General features: G+C 42.1%; 1 protein-coding gene across 1 annotated transcript; it reads right to left on the bottom strand.

Moving 5' to 3' along the window:
* Positions 1-13,021: 13,021 nt before the first annotated feature.
* Positions 13,022-17,986, bottom strand: LOC121860645 (protein phosphatase 1 regulatory subunit 36-like). Its single transcript, XM_042357912.1, has 7 exons — positions 17,867-17,986; positions 15,830-15,916; positions 15,287-15,467; positions 14,939-15,151; positions 14,568-14,835; positions 14,211-14,322; positions 13,022-13,209 (listed from the first exon to the last, which is right to left on the bottom strand). The coding sequence occupies exons 1-7, from the start codon at positions 17,944-17,946 to the stop codon at positions 13,095-13,097; spliced, it is 1,056 nt and encodes a 351-aa protein (XP_042213846.1). The 5' UTR covers positions 17,947-17,986; the 3' UTR covers positions 13,022-13,094.
* Positions 17,987-21,609: the final 3,623 nt, after the last annotated feature.

Below are 21,609 nucleotides of genomic sequence, written 5' to 3'. Positions count from 1 at the left end.
GTTAGGTTAGGATATGTAAGATACAGTTTAGGTTCACTTAAAGAAAAGGTTGGTAGGTTACGGTAGGTGAGTTAGGCTTCGCTGTGTAAGTTGATGTTAAGTTCAGTTCAGTTGGGTTAAGTTAAGAAGAGTAAAATTAGGTTAGGTTAAGTTACGTTAGGTTAAGTTAGGTTAGGTTATGTATGATAAAGATGAGAATAAGTATAAGTTATATCACATAATTTGTTCACTGTTAATGACGAGTGCTCTTACTAATATAATATACGAATTTAAAGACCTTAGCTGTTAAGGCATAACAACATCAACACTGAGTAAGGTGATGAAAGGTAAAGCTTGGTTAGTGAGACGAGATGATACAACCGCCATAAAGGATGCTGAATACAGTGTACGATAACAGGAAGTAGAGCAGTGTACGTGACCACCCTCTGCATAACACTACAGATAAAGGCTACAGGAAGGTGCTGCTGACACAACAGGTGGTGGTGTGCACACTGACACAACAGGTGGTGGTGTGCACACTGACACAACAGGTGGTGGTGTGCACACTGATACAACAGGTGGTGGTGTACACACTGATACAACAGGTGGTGGTGTGCACACTGACACAACAGGTGGTGGTGTGCACACTGACACAACAGGTGGTGGTGTGCACACTGATACAACAGGTGGTGGTGTACACACTGATACAACAGGTGGTGGTGGTGGTGTGCACACTGACACAACAGGTGGTGGTGTGCACACTGATACAACAGGTGGTGGTGTGCACACTGACCTGCACAGGTGGTGGTGTGCACGCACTGACACAGCAGGTGGTGGTGGTGCACACTGACAACAGTGGTGTGCACACTGACACAACAGGTGGGTGGTGGTGTGCACACTGACACAACAGGTGGTGGTGTGCACACTGATACAACAGGTGGTGGTGAGTGGTGTGCACACTGACACAAGTGGTGGTGGTGGTGTGCACACTGACGCAACACACTGACAACAGGTGGTGGTGTGCACACTGACACAACAGGTGGTGGTGGTGGTGCACACTGACACAACAGGTGGTGGTGTGCACACTGACACAGCAGGTGGTGGTGTGCACACTGACACTAGGGTGGTGGTGTGCACACTGATACAACAGGTGGTGGTGTGCACACTGACACAACAGGTAGTGGTGTGCACACTGACACAACAGGTGGTGGTGTGCACACTGACACAACAGGTAGTGGTGTGCACACTGACACAACAGGTGCTGGTGGTGGTGTGCACACTGACACAACAGGTAGTGGTGTGCACACTGATACAACAGGTAGTGGTGTGCACACTGACACAACAGGTAGTGGTGTGCACACTGACACAACAGGTGCTGGTGGTGGTGTGCACACTGACACAACAGGTGGTGGTGTGCACACTGACACAACAGGTGGTGGTGTGCACACTGACACAACAGGTGGTGGTGTGCACACTGACGCAACAGGTGGTGGTGTGCACACTGACACAACAGGTGGTGGTGTGCACACTGACACAACAGGTGGTGGTGGAAGTTTCTCTTTATTTCCCAAAAATTTCGTCTTTTTTTCTACCGCGTTATTTTTAACAAACTGTGGAGGGAGGGGGGGAGGGAGGGAGGACGGTTCATTTACTAGATGCAAGGCTCAAGCTTTTAAAGGTGTTTTACTGTACCGGTACATTTTGTTTTCCTCGTAATTTAAGATATAAGAAATATATATGGCTGACTTAAACTAAACATCGCCCTGATGTACAAAAACACACCGAAATTACAATGAAACTCCACCATTGCATTACACTCACTAGTAGGCAGCCATCAAACAGGGAGGTACTACCGCCTGAGAAGATGTTGGAAGCATAATGTGTAGTCTAATGGTAGACCCTGCTGCCATATGTGACCAAGTCCCAGGTTGATGATCTGAGGTTCTGCCTCATTTACAGACAATTGCAGGGTCTCAATTGTTTCACTTACCTTGACAACACAACACACTGTACATATACGTTTCTCACTCTTGATCTTTTTTCTTTCTTTTTTAATTCATTGTGGTTCTTTATTATTATTATTATTATTATCATTATCTTTATTATTATTATTATTATTATTATTATTTTATTATAAATTTTATTTTTATGAGTTATTGTTATTATTATCATAACATTTTGGCCCCTCAGGCCCCGATGTTGGTTAGTGACCTGTGCCCGGTTGGGTTAATCCTTGAAAAAAAAAACTAATTGGACACAACTAACGTACAAAACCTTGTCAACGACTGAAAATAAAAGTTGTCCTAATGAATCACCTTGACTCACTCGTCAACCTCTGGCACCAGGCGTAATACAAACTAACCTACACTAATCCACCCACATTTATACAAGCATAATTCTAATCAGCTTAAGGAACACTAATTTAACATAATATAAACTTAATTCAAACTGAGCTTAACCTAAATCAATCTAACCAAACCAAACTTTATCCTAGCCTTAATAATAATGTCACCTTAATCTAGCCTAACCTAACCCTAACCTGAACTAGCCTAATCTAAACCTACTCTCAACTAGCCTAATCTAAACCTGCTCTCAACTAGCCTAATCTAAACCTACTCTCAACTAGCCTAATCTACACATAATCTCTAGTTAACTAGCCCAATCTCAAATAGCCAAACCCAATCCTAATCCACCCTAGCACAGCCAAAACTGGCAACCGTAAGTAGATCTGTCCACGTCCAGACTCGACAAAAAGACTTCCTGGAAAACTTACTTCACGAACATGTAGACTCCAGTGGGTTCGATGGCTCTTGCGATCCCTTTCCAGGACTTTATGATGTTGAATTTCTGGCGGGCCGTGAGTGGCAGGCGCGGGTCAGGGGGCGCTGGTTTGGGTGGCTCTGGAATGTCCGGATCTTCCTTTTTCTTGCTGGATTTTGTCATCTGGCAACCCATCTTGGTCTGCTGCGGCTCTGTCGACTTTTCAAAGACTTCAACTACGAAATCCCTCCACTGAACAAGTCTTAAGTCTCGCTAATTGAGTCTTTTAAACTGCTACAAAATCGCTTTAGTGTCAAGCCTGTAAGTTTCTTTTAAGCACCAGCTACGGTTAAAATTTTATGGAGAGTTTTCCCGGTATTAGGGGAAGGGGGTAAAGTAGGGTTGGACCCAGAAGTAAGGAGTTTTAGGATTCTGGGCCACACTTGGGTCACCCCACTAACACATCACATCACAGATCATGTTTTTGTCTATCGCTCTAGGAGAGGGATGGAGAGAGGGGAGCGAGAGAGGAAAGGAAGAGATATAAAACCAGCACAGCGTACTCGACCACGGTGGAGACGAGACTGGGGCTGGTAGTAGACTGAGGCTGTGTTCCACGGATGCCCGGCCAACGCCACCACACACGTTAGACTGTGTGAGTCTCAACCACTACCACCACTCACCAGCGCATCCTTTCTTCCTTCTCTCACACCCTTCCTCCCCCCTGCCAGGCTGACGATTGCAACAAGTGCTTCTCTCTCTCTCTCTCACTCAGTCTCTCTTCGCCACCATAGCATCTCTATACTTTCACCTTAGGCCCTGAAATTGAGTTACATGCCGCGAATGGAATGTTTGAAGGTGATGTGCGAGGCCGAAGGTCTGGCGGCCTACACATGAGGCTTCCTAACTCATGCAGCGTCAAGTTTAAGGTTTACACACACACACACACACACACACACACACACACACGATATATAAATATCTAATCCATATGTAATATATAACTTTTTAATTACTTTTCATCTCAAATATCGTCGTGATGATAATATTGATTATTATTTCTACTTGGTTCCTTATATAATTTACTCTCATACATTGACTATCGACTTTTTACCAATGTGTCTTAATAAAGGTTTTCTTTGTAAATCTCATAATAGGATTTAGCTTTCTTGTCTGTGTCTGTATTTGGCTGAATATGTCTGTGGCTGAGTGATGTATCTGCATGTCTGCCTGTCTGTGCTGTCTTCTTTGTGGGTGTGTGTGAGACGTTTTCTTTTTTTACTTCTCATCATATAAAAAAATATCGTTAATTCTTTTCATAAGATTTGGACTAATTAGTATTTATTCGGCATTTTTCTTGTTTAATGTTATCCCATACTTTGCACACACACACACACACACACACACACCATTACACAATTGTTTTTGCTTTGATGGGAAAGTTGCCACAGTTTCCTGAGTATATACTGCATCTGTGCATGAATTAGCAACTTAACAAACATTCCCCAACGTTGCCATGAATAAACAGGAACAGACGCAAACAAATTTTTAAGACGTATAAGTGTACATTTGGCACCACTATAGAGTTTCCCGCGTAATTCACCCATATTTAATATCAACAAGTAAATAAACATACAGTATAGATAATATAATCAATACCAATGTGATTTTTTCTCTGTTGTGGTGAGCAATTGTCATAATGGTGGAGAGATGAAGTGAACGAGTTGTTTACTTAGTGGTAATTGGTTGTTGATGAGTTTAATCTGTTGGCAGGATGTAGGAAGGGAGGGGTAAGAGGAAAGAAGGAGGGGAACGGATGTAGGAAGGGAGGGGTAAGAGGAAAGAAGGAGGGGAACTGATGTAGGAAGGGAGGGGTAAGAGGAAAGAAGGAGGGAACGGATGTAGGAAGGGAGGGTAAGAGGAAAGAAGGAAGGGAACGGATGTAGGAAGGGAGGGGTAAGAGGAAAGAAGGAAGGGAACGGATGTAGGAAGGAGGGCAAGAGGAAAGAAGGAAGGAACGGATGTAGGAGGAGGGGTAAGAGGAAAGAAGGAAGGAACGGATGTAGGAAGGGAGGGGTAAGAGGAAAGAAGGAAGGAACGGATGTAGGAAGGGAGGGGTAAGAGGAAAGAAGGAAGGGAACGGATGTAGGAAGGGGAGGAGGAAAAGATGGAGGGGGTAAGAGGAGCGTTTCTGCAAATTCATTTTCAATCCGTCCGCATGTAGTACGTACGTCTCCCAATGCACTTTCCTATAATCTCCACTCGTAGGGTTGCTGGTGTGTTATCCAGGTTGGATGTGAGCAAGGTGCATGGACTAGGCGAATACCCCCTCGTGTTCTGAGGGAATGTGCTCAAGTTCTGGCCCCTGTGCTTGCTCGCCTCTTTCGTCTTTGCCTCAAAACCCAAACTATTTCTTCTTTTTGGAAGCATGCCTCGGTTCAGCCCATCCCGAAGAAGGGTGACCATTCTAATCTCTTTAACTATCGCCCCATTGCCCTAACTTCATCCTTCTCTAAGATTTTCGAAACAATCTTAAACTCATTTTCTCTGTCACCTTGAACGCTCTTCTCTTTTGTCGGATCACCAGTATGGCGTTCGCCAGGCGAGATCTACTGGTGATGTGCTCTCCTACTGCACCCATCTTTGGTCATCCTCTCTTAGGGATTATGGGGAAACTTTCGCCGTGGCCCTCGACATCTCCAAAGCATTTGACAGGGTATGGCACACGTCTTTGTTTTCAAAACTTCCCTCTTTTGGTTTCTCTCCCCCACTTCGTTCTCTAATTTCTAGCTTCCTTGAGAACCGATCCATGGCAGTTGTTGTCGCGGGATCGATCTCTGGCTCTTTCTCTACCAGTAGTGGTGTCCCACAGGGTTCTGTTCTTTCACCTACTCTCTTCCTTCTTTTTATCAATGATTTACTTCACACTACGCGACTAATTCTATCCATTCATACGCTGATGATTCTACTCTTCACTCTTCTTCACATTTTCCCTTTCCCCCTAATTCTCAAACTAGATCTGTTTCTAGATCAGATACCATTTCATCTATCAATGCGGATCTGTGCAACATCTGTGAATGGGGAGGTACAAACTTGGTTAAATTCAATAGTAATAAAACTCAGTATTTACCAATTACACTTTCCAAAATGGATGATCTCCCACCAATCACATTTCAGGACACAATCATTCTGCCAAATTCTAAAATAGATATGCTTGGTCTCACAATTTCCTCTAAAATGTCATGGAAGCCAAACATCCTCAACATTGCTAAAGCTGCCTCCCGAAAGTTGGGAATGCTGTACAGATGCCGTAGCTACTTCACTCCTGAGCAGTTGCTTCAATTTTATAGGGGATTCATTCATCCTAACTTGGAGTACTGTTCTCATATCTGGGGTGGCTCTTCTTCTGTCCAACTGTTAGATAGGGTGCAATCAAAGGCATTTCGTCTTATTAACTCTCCTCCTTTAGTTGATAATCTCTTCCCTTTCTCTTCGCCTCAATGTTGCTTCACTCTCTCTCTTTTACAGGTACTTTAACGGGCAATGTTCGGTGGATTTGGCATCCTGTGTACCTCCGGCAAGTCTGTGGGCTCCTAACACTCGTCTTGCCCGCGGTGCCCACCGTTTCTCTGTGGATGTCGGTCACACTAGACTAACCCGTTATAGTACCTCCTTCTTTCCTCACACAGCCAAACTGTGGAATGCTCTGCCTTCTTCTGTGTTTCCATACTCATACAATCTGTCTCGCTTCAAAAAGCTGGTTTTACTGCATCTTCGTGGTGTAGATTTATTTAGTCTTTTTCGCTTCTATTTTAAATTTCTTTTTACTCTTATCCCCCCCCCCACCCAGGCCCCGTTGTGGGTCGATGACCTGTGCCCAGGTGGGCTATTCCCCGTAAAAAAAAAAGTTAGACGGGCAAGAGGTGACTTAATAGAAGTCTATAAACACCTCAGAGGACATTACTCACTCGAGTGTCCAGTAAACCTGGAGCTAGTGAATCCTCGCCCCTCTTGGGGACACAGCTTAAGGTTGAAGAAGCCACAAGTTGAAAATATTGTCCTGAAACCAATACATGCCCAGTACGTGCCAACAGTGCGTAACAGAGACGTGACCGACCGCCCAGAGGCTAACAGACCGATTAGTGGAGAAGATAAGGTATAAAATATTTACCAGTGAGCAGTGACCTTCTGTACACAACCTCAGTGTGATATAAAGATGTTTTTGTGAGTCTTGTATTGTTGGTGATTTGTTTTCAGTTTATTGATCTTGATCTTTTGTGTCAATATTTGTGTTATAAATGTAGTTGTAGAAAGGAATAACGAGGATGGCCGGCCCAAGGGCCACCTGGGCGTGAATTTGTTTAAGGTGTAGAAGCTGTCCCCAACACAACAACCACACCCTGAGTTAACGAGCTGCATGACCCAGTGTCAAGGAATAGTCCGAGAAGACCGGACAACTCGTTAACTGCACTGGCTAACCATTACTCCGGAACACGATCCACAAACCGATTAACATCCAGGTCCCCAATTACTGCTGGGTAGACAGAGGCCATTACACCAGAGATCGCCATACATACATACATACATACATTGATTGTCACACACACACACACACACACACACACACACACACACACACACAGAGCCATACATAAGCCCCCAACACCACCTTACATCACAACAGGTATATAATCAATACATGATCCTAGGCAGGCAGGAGGGCAGAGAGGGTAATGACCTCCACATATTGAAGGCTGGCCGGAGTACACTGCCTCTGCCTCGGACATAATAAGAGACGTTTATCGACGCTTATTGGAGTCCTGTGTAGTATTGGGATGAGGAGAGGGGGGGGCGAGGAGAGGGTGGGAGAGGGGTGGGGGTGACGAGGGGGACGAGGAAAGGAGGGAGAGGTGGGGATATGGGTGACGAGGGGACGGAGGGGTGGTGAGGAGAGGGAGGGGCGAGGAGAGGAAGGGATGGGTAGGGGAGACGCGGGGAGTGTACTGTTCCTCTTCACACACACACACACACACACACACACACACACACACACACACACACACACACACACACTTTATATTTTTTCTTAATACAACACCATTTTATAAATTTACAGACATATAGTGTAAATGAAATAATATTCACCTAAACTAACCTAACCTAACATTGCCTTAACATACCCTTAACTTAACAAATCCTTAACCTAACGTTGCCTTAACATACCCATAACTTAACATATCCTTAACCTAACATTACCTTAACATACCCTTAACTTAACATTGCCTTAACTTAACATTGCCTTAACATACCCATAACTTAACATACCCTTAACTTAACATTTAACCATCTATAACATTAACAGAATATAAAGTTAACATAACATAATTTTAATTTAGCCTTAACATAACATTTTAGGTAATATAACACTGACATGATATAACCTTATCCTAACTTAACGCTAACTTAATAATAATAATAATAATAATAATAATAATAATAATAATAATAATAATAATAATAATAATAATAATAATAATAATAATAATAATAATAATAATAATAATAATAATAATAATAATAATAATAAAGAACTATAAAGAATAAAATATCAATAGTGAGAAACGCTATATGTATGTTGTGTTGTCAATAGTAAGAGAAACAATTGAGACCCTGCAATTGTGTAAATGAGGCAGAAAGTCAGATCATCAACCTGGGACTTGGTCACATATGGCAGCAGGGTCTATCATTAGACAACACGTGATGCTTCCAATATCTTCCCAGGCGGTAGTACCTCCCTGTTTGATAGCTGCCTGCTACTTACTGCACTGGCCTAACACAACAACAAAGTAATGATGCATTAACAAAATTACTTGACTTTCTTTAATAAAGTTTAACACAACCTTTCACACAGCCCTATGAACAGTCTCAGTCCAAGACAATGATCATTTTCATTTTATGACTCGGTTTAAATTAACCAAAAGAAAATTACAATTCACAGTACAGTAACTTCAGTGACTCCCTTATACAGAATACAATCCTATATATATATATATATATATATATATATATATATATATATATATATATATATATATATATATATATATATATATATATATATATATATATATATATATATATATATTTCATGTAAATCCACAATGAAAACGTGGATAAGATAAATCTTGATAAAATCACACGGGAAAATGGAAACAACGGAGTACCTTAGCTTTCGTCTTTATTCAAGATATATATATATATATATGAATGATTTGGTTTAATTATAGCCTACTACAGTACTGTACATAAACTTTATAGTACGATAAATGTTCTATAAACTGTACCATAGTTCAGTGTTGCAGAGTAACATTTTAAACAACTGATAAGTTACATATTTCCTGTAGTACAGTAAAGGTAATAAGGGACTAGGAGTGTAAGGTTGGCCTTCTGCCAGTACTACTGTACAATATCTTCCACTATTACGGTCAGTCATCTGTTTCTCTCGGGGATATTATTCACTATCTATAACACCAGTCTGCAGGTAAAGGAGGAGGCAGAATCTCTCCAAGTGTTTACAGAGCGGCCACAAGCCTCATCCCACACAGTAATATGTGGCTCTCCACCCCACACGACTGACTTATTTTCCCACACTTTCCATCTTTTGGGACCTGCTGAGACCTGTGTCTCTTAAATACCATATTTGACCTATTGCTGAGTCCCAGTGCACAGCATTCTGGCATAAGAGAAAAAACAAAAACAAAACAATCACTCATCCATCCACCCAAAACAACAGTCAGATGCTGTGTGTGTGTGGGTGGCAACAAAGAGGCGCCCAGGCAGTGATCACGTGATTTCATTTTACGGGACTCTATGGGTGACAAGGGGGGCGTGGGAGGGAGCAGGAAGAGGGGGCGTGGGAGGGGGAGGAGGAAGAAGGGGCGTGGGAGGGGGTAGGAAGAGGGTAGGAGGGTCTTCTGGTGTTGCGAAATAACTCATCATGCTTTAACTTCATTTTTATTTTATTTTTTAATGGGGTTTCGAGTTGTTGCGATGAACGCGCGCGTGTGTGTGTGTGTGTGAGAGAGAGAGAGAGAGAGAGAGAGAGAGTATGGAGTTAGAGTAAGATAGGAATAGGATTATAATAAATGGTGAAAGAGGGAGAGAAACAGACAGAGACAGAGACAGAGAGCGTGAGGCACTTGACGTCTGCCACTGGGTGTAAGTGAGGAAGAGCATCATGATGTAAACATTGGCTATCAGGCAGTAAACCCTGGGTACGAACTTGCCCTGCCCTGCCCTGCCCTGCCCTGGCCCTGCCCTGCCCTGCCCTGCCTGCCCTGCCCTGCCCTGCCCTGCCCTGCCCCCCCTGCCCTGCCCTGCCCTGCCCTGCCCTGCCCTGCCCTTACTTGTTTTTCAATATAGGTTTATTAGTTTTATTCATAATTAATATTTACAATAGGGAAGGTTCTTTGCTCCAGATATAAATCTTATCGTCTGCTACAGGGTGGACGATGAAGAATTTACACAAGTGTGGTTAAAGTCTTGTGAATGTGCTTGTTTTGTTTGTCGTCCACCCTGTACAGTACAGTAGGTAGGATCAAGGTCCCTTGGAATTCTCGGAGCGCGTGACGTCACTAACGCAAGGACATCATCACTTGGGTCCACTGCCGCAAGAAACGAGGTTTACTTAATTAAAGTCACTGGGATCAGCAACTATTTTTTTCTCATATAGTTTACTAAAAATATTTTCAGCTCCCTTTGTGCTAAATTGATATCCAAACTAATTTTTCTAGCTAAGAATGTACTGTACTTAGAAAGGAGTTCTCAATCAGGGGATCGCAACCCCCCTGGGGTATTCAGGGGGGGGGGGGGTAGTGGGTACATTGAGGGCTGACGAAAATCAATATAGAATGTACTAATTTCACCAGAGTTAAACCATGAGGTGATATAAATTTAATGTTATATTTACAAAATGGAAAATAGCTCTTCTCTTTAAGCACTAAATGTGTTTTAACACTGCCTTTCTATATTGAATTAGCGTTAATATAGTACCATTCTATATCCAGTGTCTCAGTAATAAGGGTACGGTTCGCTGGTCTGATAACTCAGGCGGTACCTGGTGAGAAAAGTTGGAGAACCCCTGCATGAGCTGGACCTTGGCACTATAATGCGTTTTTTCTCAGCTGAGAAAAAATTCCCCCTCCCCCTCCCCAAGAGTTACAGCTGATTGACAGTTGCAAACCTGTTCGATTTTGTCCTGAAGTAATAATGTATTTCTAAATGAGTTTATTCATAATCGTTGGGATGACCGTGTCTGACGAGAAAGATATTTAGCTAAATTATATAAGGATACATACATTCATTATTTCAAATATAAGCACTTAGGAAGTTTATCAGAAGTTTTATACACGAATTAACTTTTCTCTTTTTTTCTTTTTTTTTATTGGGCACTCCCCTACATCCTGTGTAAGGTGAAGAGCAGAAGCGTTTACAGCTCCCAACAGGGAAGCATGCTAAGTTCATGCTTGCCTTTATGTCTCATGAGTTAAGGGCGTAGAAGCCTAATTAGTGCCGGATTAAGACCTGTGGAGGCCCATGGGCAGCCTCTTTGTGGAGGCCCCCCCTCATTATAACTACCCAAGAGGGTGGGGTGGCGAGTGAAGCGAGCCTAAACATCTGGGAGTTCCGGGGGGCTTACAGCGCCCCCCGGGAAAATTTTGAAATTTGAACATTGAGAGGCGACGACTTCACTCAACAAGCTCACATGACAATTCTCTCTCTCATTTTACATCTGCAAGACATGTTTATGTCTACTCGTGGGAATTCACGAATCATGGGCGGCGTAAGTCTCCTCTTTAATCAACAGACACATGACAACCGATGTGCAGATACTACACGACCCAACTCCCTCCGACCGACTGTTAACAAACACAGCGCCCTGATGGCATTCGTCATGGAAGTGATAATGAAAAAAATATTTTATTTGTTTTTTTTTTAATCTCAATTTCGTTATTCCATGTAGTTCATTTTTAATCAATATATGTTTGTGGAATTCTAAATATATTATTAGCAACACAAACAATAGCATTCATTAAAAATATACCATTCAAAGGAAACCAGGTATTCATGAATATCAAGGAGTAGCCAGCCTAATTTCTATCATGCTTCTTGCTGAACATACAGTAGTTTTACGTGATGGAAAAGATAAACATGAATTTTAAAGAATGAAAATAAAAATAATCCAAATGAATAAACAAATAAATAAAATATTGTAATATGTGGAGGCCCCCAGATTGTGGAGGCCCCCAGATTGTGGAGGCCCCCAGATTGTGGAGGCCCCTGGGCAACTGCCCACTTTGCCCACTCCTGAATCCGGCCCTGGCCTGAAGAGTCAATAGTTTTTGTCATCAAGTCGGCTACACAGCGACAAACAGCGTTTGTAGGGGAGAAATCCACTACAAGACAACAATAAAAAACACATTTAATGACGTAACGAAGAATTAAACCACCAAATTTAACAAGTTACGTCAAATGTTATCCAATCATTAAAGTTGAGCGAAATGTTGTCACTTTTGATGGACGTCAAGCGAGATACTGTACACCAAGTTTATGATTAATGATGTGTGTGTGGGGGGGGGGGGGGCGCTTCTCTCACTAATGACCATCAGGCGAGGTTGACAAAGGATTCTACGATCACTGCTCGTCCTAAAAGAACGGTGGAAGAAAAAAAGAGACGCTTGGTGTTCAGTTCCATTAAAATTGGTTCATTGTCTTTTGAAATGCATGTCGGCACAACCATACATACATATATATGCTCAATTAAACAACAAATATCAAGTTGATTTTTTATTCCACATAATTACAACGAACTTTAGACACTTACAGAGTTACAAATGATCATAATTACCTCCAGGCTAATTAGTCAACCGTAATTAGTGTTATGTAAGAGTAATATAAATTATGATTGTATTTGAATTGTATAATATATATCATATTTAACAATGGTTATAATTACTAGTCATATATAAAATTAGACTTTGATTTTAGTGATCTATTCGTCTTTACTATTTATCTATTATCTATCTGTTTATGTATCTATTTGTCTGTCTATCTGTCTGTCTGTCTGTCTATATTATGTGTGTGTAAATATGCTGAGAAAAGAAAATAGCAGAATAAAAGAGAAAGACAGACAGACAGATGAAGAAGTAAAGACAAAGAAAACAGAGACGAATAGACAGTGAGACAGAAAGACAGACATAGACAGATATAGACAGATAAAGAAGCAAAGAGAGAGAGAAAAAATTAGAAATGCAGAAAAACAGTAAAACACACAGAAACAGAGAGACAGGCAGTCCTTAGTCCAGTATGCTCAGCTGGTCGCCCTCCTGTACAGCTGGTTCAAGATACTCGTTCAGGTCACCTCGTCGAGCACCCAGCACCCACAACCCCTCCCCTCCTGCAGCCTCGCTCCTGTAGGGGGTAGTGTGATGGTTACTACTACTACTATTGCTGCTAGTACTACTGCTATTACTACTATTGCTGCTACTACTACTACTACTTTTTTTTAAATTCGCCTCCATCCTCCCCTTATAGCCATACCTTCGCCGCCATTTTATGACCTTAATATTAAATATCCTAATACATAAGTAGCTACCCTAGCTGTGTTGACTTAGAAGAGCTGCAGATCTATGCCACATTCAGTGACTGTTGCCTCATAGTCAATATCTGCAACTGTTGTCGGCTTTGGGGCCGATGCTCTCGTTCCCCTGAGACAGAGCAAAGCCGACCGAAGGAGAGAGAAGAACAGTCGACATCTCATCCAGGTTGTAACATAACTTCTGGGCTGCTGCTTCTGTTCGGAGATCACCTCCGCGAGTCTGGCGTAGAAGCATCTTGCACTTAGTCCCATCCCACCAGAGGTTATGAACACTAGAGAAGTGAAGCTGCCTTGATCAACGTTTTGAATTCTCTCCCCATATGCCCTTATCTTGTCGTTCTCGTTCCTCCTGTGTGCAGCATCGAGAGCTAAGTTACGGTGACATGCGGCCATGGGATAAAAAATCCTGATGTCGAAGAAAGCTCGCTGTCCCAGCGTCCAGAATCCTCGAGCACTGACGTCATCACGGGCTTCGTTGGATGCGTTTGAAGTCCTATGTTGGAAGATCTCACCATCCAGTGGAAGGAGGGTCGGTTCTACGTTGACATCACGGCAGATTTCCTTCACTACTACTACTACTACTGCTGCTGCTGCTGCTGCTACTACTACAACTACTACTACTACTAATAATAATGATAATAGTAATAATAATAATAATACAGGGGTAATAATAATAATAATAATATTAATAATAATAATAATAATAATAATAATAATAATAATAATAATAATAATAAAATGAGTACACTAATTTCGTCCTTAACTATCAGTGTTTATGGCCAGACACAATACCCACCAGGTGTACTTTACTTACTGCGACACATAGGTGAGGGGTGGGAGAGTGTCACACCAAGCACTCATGGTGTTGGTCAGGCTCATGGGTGGCACCGTCCTGCACATTAACCCAGAGTTCTCACGCACCACACCTGTAATGACACACCTGTTGGTACTATACTAGGTTATGATCCTACCTAACCTAACCTAATCTAACCTAACCTGATCCAACCAAACCAACGTAACCCAAACCAAAGCCCCCCCCATACGCGCACACACACACACACGCACACACACACACACACACACACACACACACACATACACACGCACACACACAACACACACACACACACACACACACACACACTCAAAAAACATCCATCAATTACTGTACCAGACAAAGGAGTCATCGTGTTGCTCTTCCTCCTCCTCGATATCTTCCGCTGCTCCACGACTTCCTCCCCTTGTTGGAACTGTAGCTGACGTTGTTGTTCCTCATACTCGAGTCCCACTTGACCCCGGAACAGCCTGGTGACCTCAGTGTGGATGACAGGCCGGTCTCGTCTCCTGAACACTATCCACACGAAGAGTTCCGCCGCCTCGTACAGCCACTCAAATATCTCGTTGTCTCGTTTACCGTAGCTCTGTAGACTGTGTCCCCGCTGTGATGTGGTACAGAGAGACGTCTGGTGAGTATGTGTGGGTGTTGGTGTTGGAAGGTGTGATGGTGTGTCCTCTCTCCCAGCCTCTCTCTCTCTCTCTCACCTTCATATGATGCAGGTTGTTCAGGCCGTGACCCAGTATGACCTGACCATAGGAGGCGGCCAGAGGTTGTAACACCGCCTGGAGTCTCTCTCGCCACCTTAACTCCAGCACCCGCTTGTTACCCACAGCAGGGGGCTCGATCCCTCGTATAAGGTCCGCCTGCAGGAACAGCTCTCTGAAGTACTCCACCAGGCCTCTCAGTAGCTCCTGCACCTGGAGGAGATTAAGATACATTGAAGGAGGAAGAGGAGCCGGATAACAAGGAGAAATCAGTTAGTTAGTTAGTTCGTTTATGGTTAGGTTAAGTTAGGTTAGGTTTGAATCTTTGTCAGTTTACAGTAGACTCACCTTCTGAAGCTTGACCACATCGAGGAACATCTTGGTGAAGGTGGTCTGGGTGGCCTGGAGGTGGAGGGTGACCTTGAGGCAGTGAGTGAAGGTGACGGGCGCCTCTGGTTGACTCTCCCAGTCCTCGGGGTCCAGGCGGCCATACTCAGCCTCCACTATCCGCCTAGACTGTAGGAGTTGTCTGAGGGAGCAGGAGGGCGTCAGGCTAGCTAGTGTGGCAACCTAACCTAACATAACCTCACCTAACCTAACATGACCTAACCTAACCTAACATAACCTCACCTAACCTAACATGACCTAACCTAAGATAACTTAACCTAACCTTACATACCTTAACCTAACATAACTTGACCTAAGCTATACATTTAAGAGAGATGATTAAGACAAAATACTACCTTACCGAACCTTATTAACTAGTGTAAAATTATCACTCCTCTGTGCGTGTGTGTGTGTGTGTGTGTGTGTGTGTGTATGTGTGTGTGAAATAGAGGTATAAAGTAATATTATCTCACTAGGTCCCTTATGGTGAGGAAGATCTCTCACCTGTTGATGTGTTTCTGGCCAGGAGGGGCAGAGAAACGGCGAGAGGTGGAGGAGGATGCCGAGGGGCTGGCTGGACGTCCATCTTGTCTGTTAGGTAGTGTAGGTTAAGGTAGGTTAGAGTAGGTTAGGGTAGGTTAGGGTAGGTTAGGGTAGGTTAGGTTAGGTTAGGTTAGGTTAGGGTAGGTTAGGGTAGGTTAGGGTAGGGTAGGGTAGGTTAGGTTAGGTTAGGGTAGGTTAGGTTAGGTAAGTCGTAAAAAATATTATTTATCATTAGTTCCCGTACAATTGTTATATATAAATCAACAGTTAATATAATATGTTTACACTATGTCTTTCATATTTTTGTTTATGCACCGACAAAATATCAAAATATAATGATAGATTATTATAAGTGAGACCAAGACAGTAATGTGCAGGGGTATACAAACAGTGTACCCAGACTTTTTTTATTACGGGGATTAGCCCGCCTGAACACAGGTCACTGACCCAGGGAGGCGAAAATATAATAATAATAATAATAATAATAATAATAATAATAATAATAATAATAATAATAATAATAATAATAATAATAATAATAATAATAATAATAATAATAATAATAATAATAATAAAACTACTACTATTACTAATAATAAAACTACTACTATTACTAATAATAATAATATTTAATAAAAATAGATAAAAATTATAACCAAAAAATTTAAATATTAATAATAATAACCATAAATAAATACACAAACAAAAAATAAATCAAGAGTGAGAAACGATATACAATATATGTATGTTGTGTTGTTAATAGTAAGAGAAACAATTGAGACCCTGCAATTGTGTGTGAATGAGGCAGGAAGTCAGATCAGCAACCTGGGACTTGGTCACAATTTTTGTGATGCCAAATGGCAGCAGGGTCTACCATAGACAACACATTATGCTTCCAATATCTTTCCAAGCGGTAGTACTGTAGTGGATTCCTCCCCTACAAACGCTTGTCGCTGAGTAGCCGACCCCGCGAATTTCCCAGTGTATGCCTCGTGGTCTAGGTCAACCAGCGCCGCCTTACATGACGGAGGTCAACTATTAAGCCACGCCTACCTCCGCTATATAAGACCTGACCTCGTGGTGACCTGTCTCTTTTCTACCTACCCCAACCAGCAAGCAACACCTCCTCCTCAGGCCCGGATTATCCATTAGGCACAGTAGGCACAGTGCCTAGGGCCTACGAGATATTGGGGGCCTACGAAAAATAAAACGAGAACTTTTCTTCCCCTTTTTCTACAGGTTATTATTAAATTGATACTGAGGTACTTTTTTTTCATTTATTTATTACTTAATCCTATTAGTGTCCACCAGCTAGCTGTGCTTCTTGTAAACAAATATATTTCTGTACTGTATAACAACAGCTGATCTAACCCATTTTCTTTGACTCGATTCATGGCAAACATTACTGAATCTTATTCTTTCGACATCACATTTTATAATTAGGTACTAGCTTGTGTTATTGGTGAATATGCTGTCAAATGGGGCCCCATATCTTGGAGGTGCCTAAGGCCTACGAAAGTCTTAACCCGGCACTGCTCCTCCTCCTCCTCCTGCCTGGCGGCCCTCGCTCCCGCCAGCGAGCATGGCGACCCACAAGCTGGTCCTCCTCTGAGAATCCTCACCAACCAGCTCTCTCTACATCACGCTGCCACTTCCCAGCACCAAGCTGCACTGTACATCCAATACAATATGTATACAGAGAGCACATTGTGAGTTTCCTTTCTCCATCCCATCCTGAGTGTGAACCAACAACCCGTACCCCACAGCACCTCCCTGTTTGATGGCTGCCTACTACCTACTAGTGTAGGTATATACAAACAATGTACGTAGACCATGTAAGTATAACATTGTAAATGTAGACAGTGCAGCAGGTATACAAACAATGGTTAAATAGTAAGACAATTCAACCAAGGACAAACCAACCAACCAAGCAGATGTTCCCCAGGCAGTACTGTTCACGTTAAGTTCATTTATTTAAGTCACTTCACAAAACATTACCTAATCTTGACTAATTCTCCACGATGGTCATTCCACACCCAGCTCTTTGATTTGGGGCTGTTATCTCTTTCACTGTTCATATTTTCTACAGTATGGTGCGGCTGGGGTCGTGTGTGTGGTGCTGGGAGGACGCCGTCACCATGGTAACCCTCGCCACCAAAATATTATCAAACGCCACAATTTGATCTGTGATGATATGAAAGAAAAAACGTCTAATATAATTAATAATGTAATATTTGATCAATACTTTCACGTGGAAATGTTATGTAATGTTATTTATTGAATATTGAAGCGAAAATGACGCCTAAACAATATTGGAGTATGTCAGAGATTTATTCAAGCACAAAGCAAGGTCACCCTATTTTAATTTAGGTATTAATTTATTGTTACATAAGTATTAATTATGTACTTAGATATTTTATTGAAGCCCAATAACAAAATCATAACTACAATGTTGTAAAGGCTTTGGGTGTCTCGTGATTCCCGATGTTTGACCCCTTGTGTACGGCAGTTTATCTTTTTTTTTTTTTACTTTTATTCTATTCACCACTGATCGGCTCGTTAGCAGCTTGGGTGATCGGTCACGTCTCTGTTACTAACTGTTGGCAAATACTGGGCATGCACCGGCTCCTGAATGTACCTGAACCTGCTTCAGTGTTGGTCAAGTCTGGTCTTGAAAGAACTCACACTCGGTGACGTCATAACACTTTCTGGCAGATTGTTTGGATGTCTCTTGGCGTGTCTGGATGTGTCTTGGCGTGGTCTGGATGTCTCTTGGTGTGTCTGGGTGTCTCTTGGCGTGTCTGGATGTGTCTTGGCGTGTCTGGGTGTCTTGGCGTGTCTGGATGCTTCTTGGCGTGTCTGGATGTCTCTTGGTGTGTCTGGGTGTCTCTTAGCGTGTCTGGATGCTTCTTGGCGTGTCTGGATGTGTCTTCTTGGTGTGTCTGGATGTGTCTTGGCGTGTCTGGATGTCTCTTGGTGTGTCTGGGTGTCTCTTGGCGTGTCTGGATGCTTTGGCGTGTCTGGATGTCTCTGATGATGTGTCTGGATGTGTCTTGGCGTGTCTGGATGTGTCTTGGCGTGTCTGGATGTGTCTTGGCGTGTCTGGATGTGTCTTGCGTGTCTGGATGTCTCTTGGCGTGTCTTGGATGTCTTGATGCTTCTTGGCGTGTCTGGATGTGTCTTGGTGTGTCTGAATGTGTCTTGGCGTGTCTGGATGTCTCTTGGTGTGTCTGGGTGTCTCTTGGCGTGTCTGGATGTCTCTTGGCGTGTCTGGATGTGTAATATAATAGCTTTAGGCAGTCACGAAAATTGCGACCAAGTCCCAGGTTGCTGATCTGACTTTCTGCCTCATTTACACACAATTGCTGGGTCTCAATTGTTTCTCTTACTTTAACAACACAACACACATAATGTATACCGTTTCTCATTATTGATTTATTTTTCTCGTTTTTGTATTTATTTATGATTATTATTAGTAGTAGTAGTACATTATTTTTATTTTTAGTACAGGTATTTTGTTATTATTCTTTGAATTATTATAATAATAATTTCTATTATTATTATTATCATTATCATTATCATTATCATTACTATCATGTTTTCGCCCCCCAGGCCCTGATGTGGGTCAGTGACCTGTGCCCGGGTGGGCTAATCCCCGTAAAAAAAAAAATCAACGACTGATCCAGGGGTCCTGGGGTTCGGACCCAGTTTTCATCAGAAAATTCCAATACTTTGTCTTTAATGCAGTATTGTATTCAGACAGTTTTGTACAGAAAAATTTACTATTGACCCCAGAATATCTCTTAATATCAAGTGCACATGGCTTCAAAATGGCCTCCAAATGCCCATGATATTGTTCAGATTTCAAACCCCAGCTGGGAGGGTTGGCTGTGCTCGCCATGTTCCACCAACCAAAGCTTCTTGGACCCCCCTCCCTCATTTTTATATTCCTGGATCCGCCCTGGAAATACAACGCACTCCGGTGTACTATGTGTTTGGTAGTAATGAAATATATTCACAAACGTTTAAGGTCGTAATAAGAGATACAATAATGAGAGTTTGAGGTAGAAATAAGAGACAAACAGAAGCTAAATAAGTATAAGGTTATAAGAACATAAGAACATAAGGAGTCTGCAATAGGCCGGTTGGTCTGTGCATGGCAGCTCCTGTCGAGAGTTACTACCACTCTCTATCATCCATGAATCTGTCCAACCTCCTTTTTAAAACTTTCCAGCGTTCCAGCACTTACTACAAAGTTGCTAAGCTTGTTCTCATCGTCCAGTACTTACTACAAAGTTGCTAAGCTTGTTCTCATCGTTCAGTACTTACTACAAAGTTGCTAAGCTTGTTCTCATCGTTCAGCACTTACTACAAAGTTGCTAAGCTTGTTCTCATCGTCCAGCACTTACTACAAAGTTGCTAAGCTTGTTCTCATCGTCCAGTACTTACTACAAAGTTGCTAAGCTTGTTCTCATCGTCCAGTACTTACTACAAAGTTGCTAAGCTTGTTCTCATCGTTCAGTACTTACTACAAAGTTGCTAAGCTTGTTCTCATCGTTCCAGCACTTACTACAAAGTTGCTAAGCTTGTTCTCATCGTCCAGCACTTACTACAAAGTTGCTAAGCTTGTTCTCATCGTCCAGTACTTACTACAAAGTTGCTAAGCTTGTTCTCATCGTTCAGTACTTACTACAAAGTTACTAAGCTTGTTCTCATCGTCCAGCACTTACTACAAAGTTGCTAAGCTTGTTCTCATCGTCCAGTACTTACTACAAAGTTGCTAAGCTTGTTCTCATCGTTCCAGCACTTACTACAAAGTTGCTAAGCTTGTTCTCATCGTTCCAGCACTTACTACAAAGTTACTAAGCTTGTTCTCATCGTTCAGTACTTACTACAAAGTTGCTAAGCTTATTCTCATCGTCCAGTACTTACTACAAAGTTACTAAGCTTGTTCTCATCGTTCCAGCACTTACTACAAAGTTGCTAAGCTTGTTCTCATCGTTCCAGCACTTACTACAAAGTTACTAAATCCAGTACTTACTACAAAGTTACTAAGCATGTTCTCATCGTTCTACACTAAGCTTGTTCTCATTCCAGCACTTACTACAAAAGTTACTAAGCGTTCTCATCGTTCAGTACTTACTACAAAGTTACTAAAGCTTGCTCATCGTCCAGCACTTACTACAAAAGTTACAAGCTTGTCATCGTTTACTACAAAGTTACTAAGCGTTCTCATTCACTTACTACAAAGTTACTAAGCCCAGCACTTACACAAAGTTACTAAGCTTATTCTCATCGTCCAGCACTTACTACAAAGTTACTAAGCTTGTTCTCATCGTCCAGCACTTACTACAAAGTTACTAAGCTTGTTCTCATCGTTCCAGCACTTACTACAAAGTTACTAAGCTTGTTCTCATCGTTCAGTACTTACTACAAAGTTGCTAAGCTTGTTCTCATCGTTCCAGCACTTACTACAAAGTTGCTAAGCTTGTTCTCATCGTTCAGTACTTACTACAAAGTTGCTAAGCTTGTTCTCATCGTCCAGTACTTACTACAAAGTTACTAAGCTTATTCTCATCGTCCAGTACTTACTACAAAGTTACTAAGCTTGTTCTCATCGTCCAGTACTTACTACAAAGTTACTAAGCTTATTCTCATCGTTCAGTACTTACTACAAAGTTACTAAGCTTGTTGTCATCGTCCAGCACTTACTACAAAGTTACTAAGCTTATTCTCATCGT

This window comes from Homarus americanus, unplaced genomic scaffold (assembly GCF_018991925.1).
Source record: "Homarus americanus isolate GMGI-L3 unplaced genomic scaffold, GMGI_Hamer_2.0 scaffold11150, whole genome shotgun sequence".
Lineage (NCBI taxonomy): Eukaryota > Metazoa > Arthropoda > Malacostraca > Decapoda > Nephropidae > Homarus > Homarus americanus.
The sequence above is the reverse complement of the archived record's forward strand: the minus strand, read 5'-3'. Positions and strand labels throughout refer to the sequence as shown.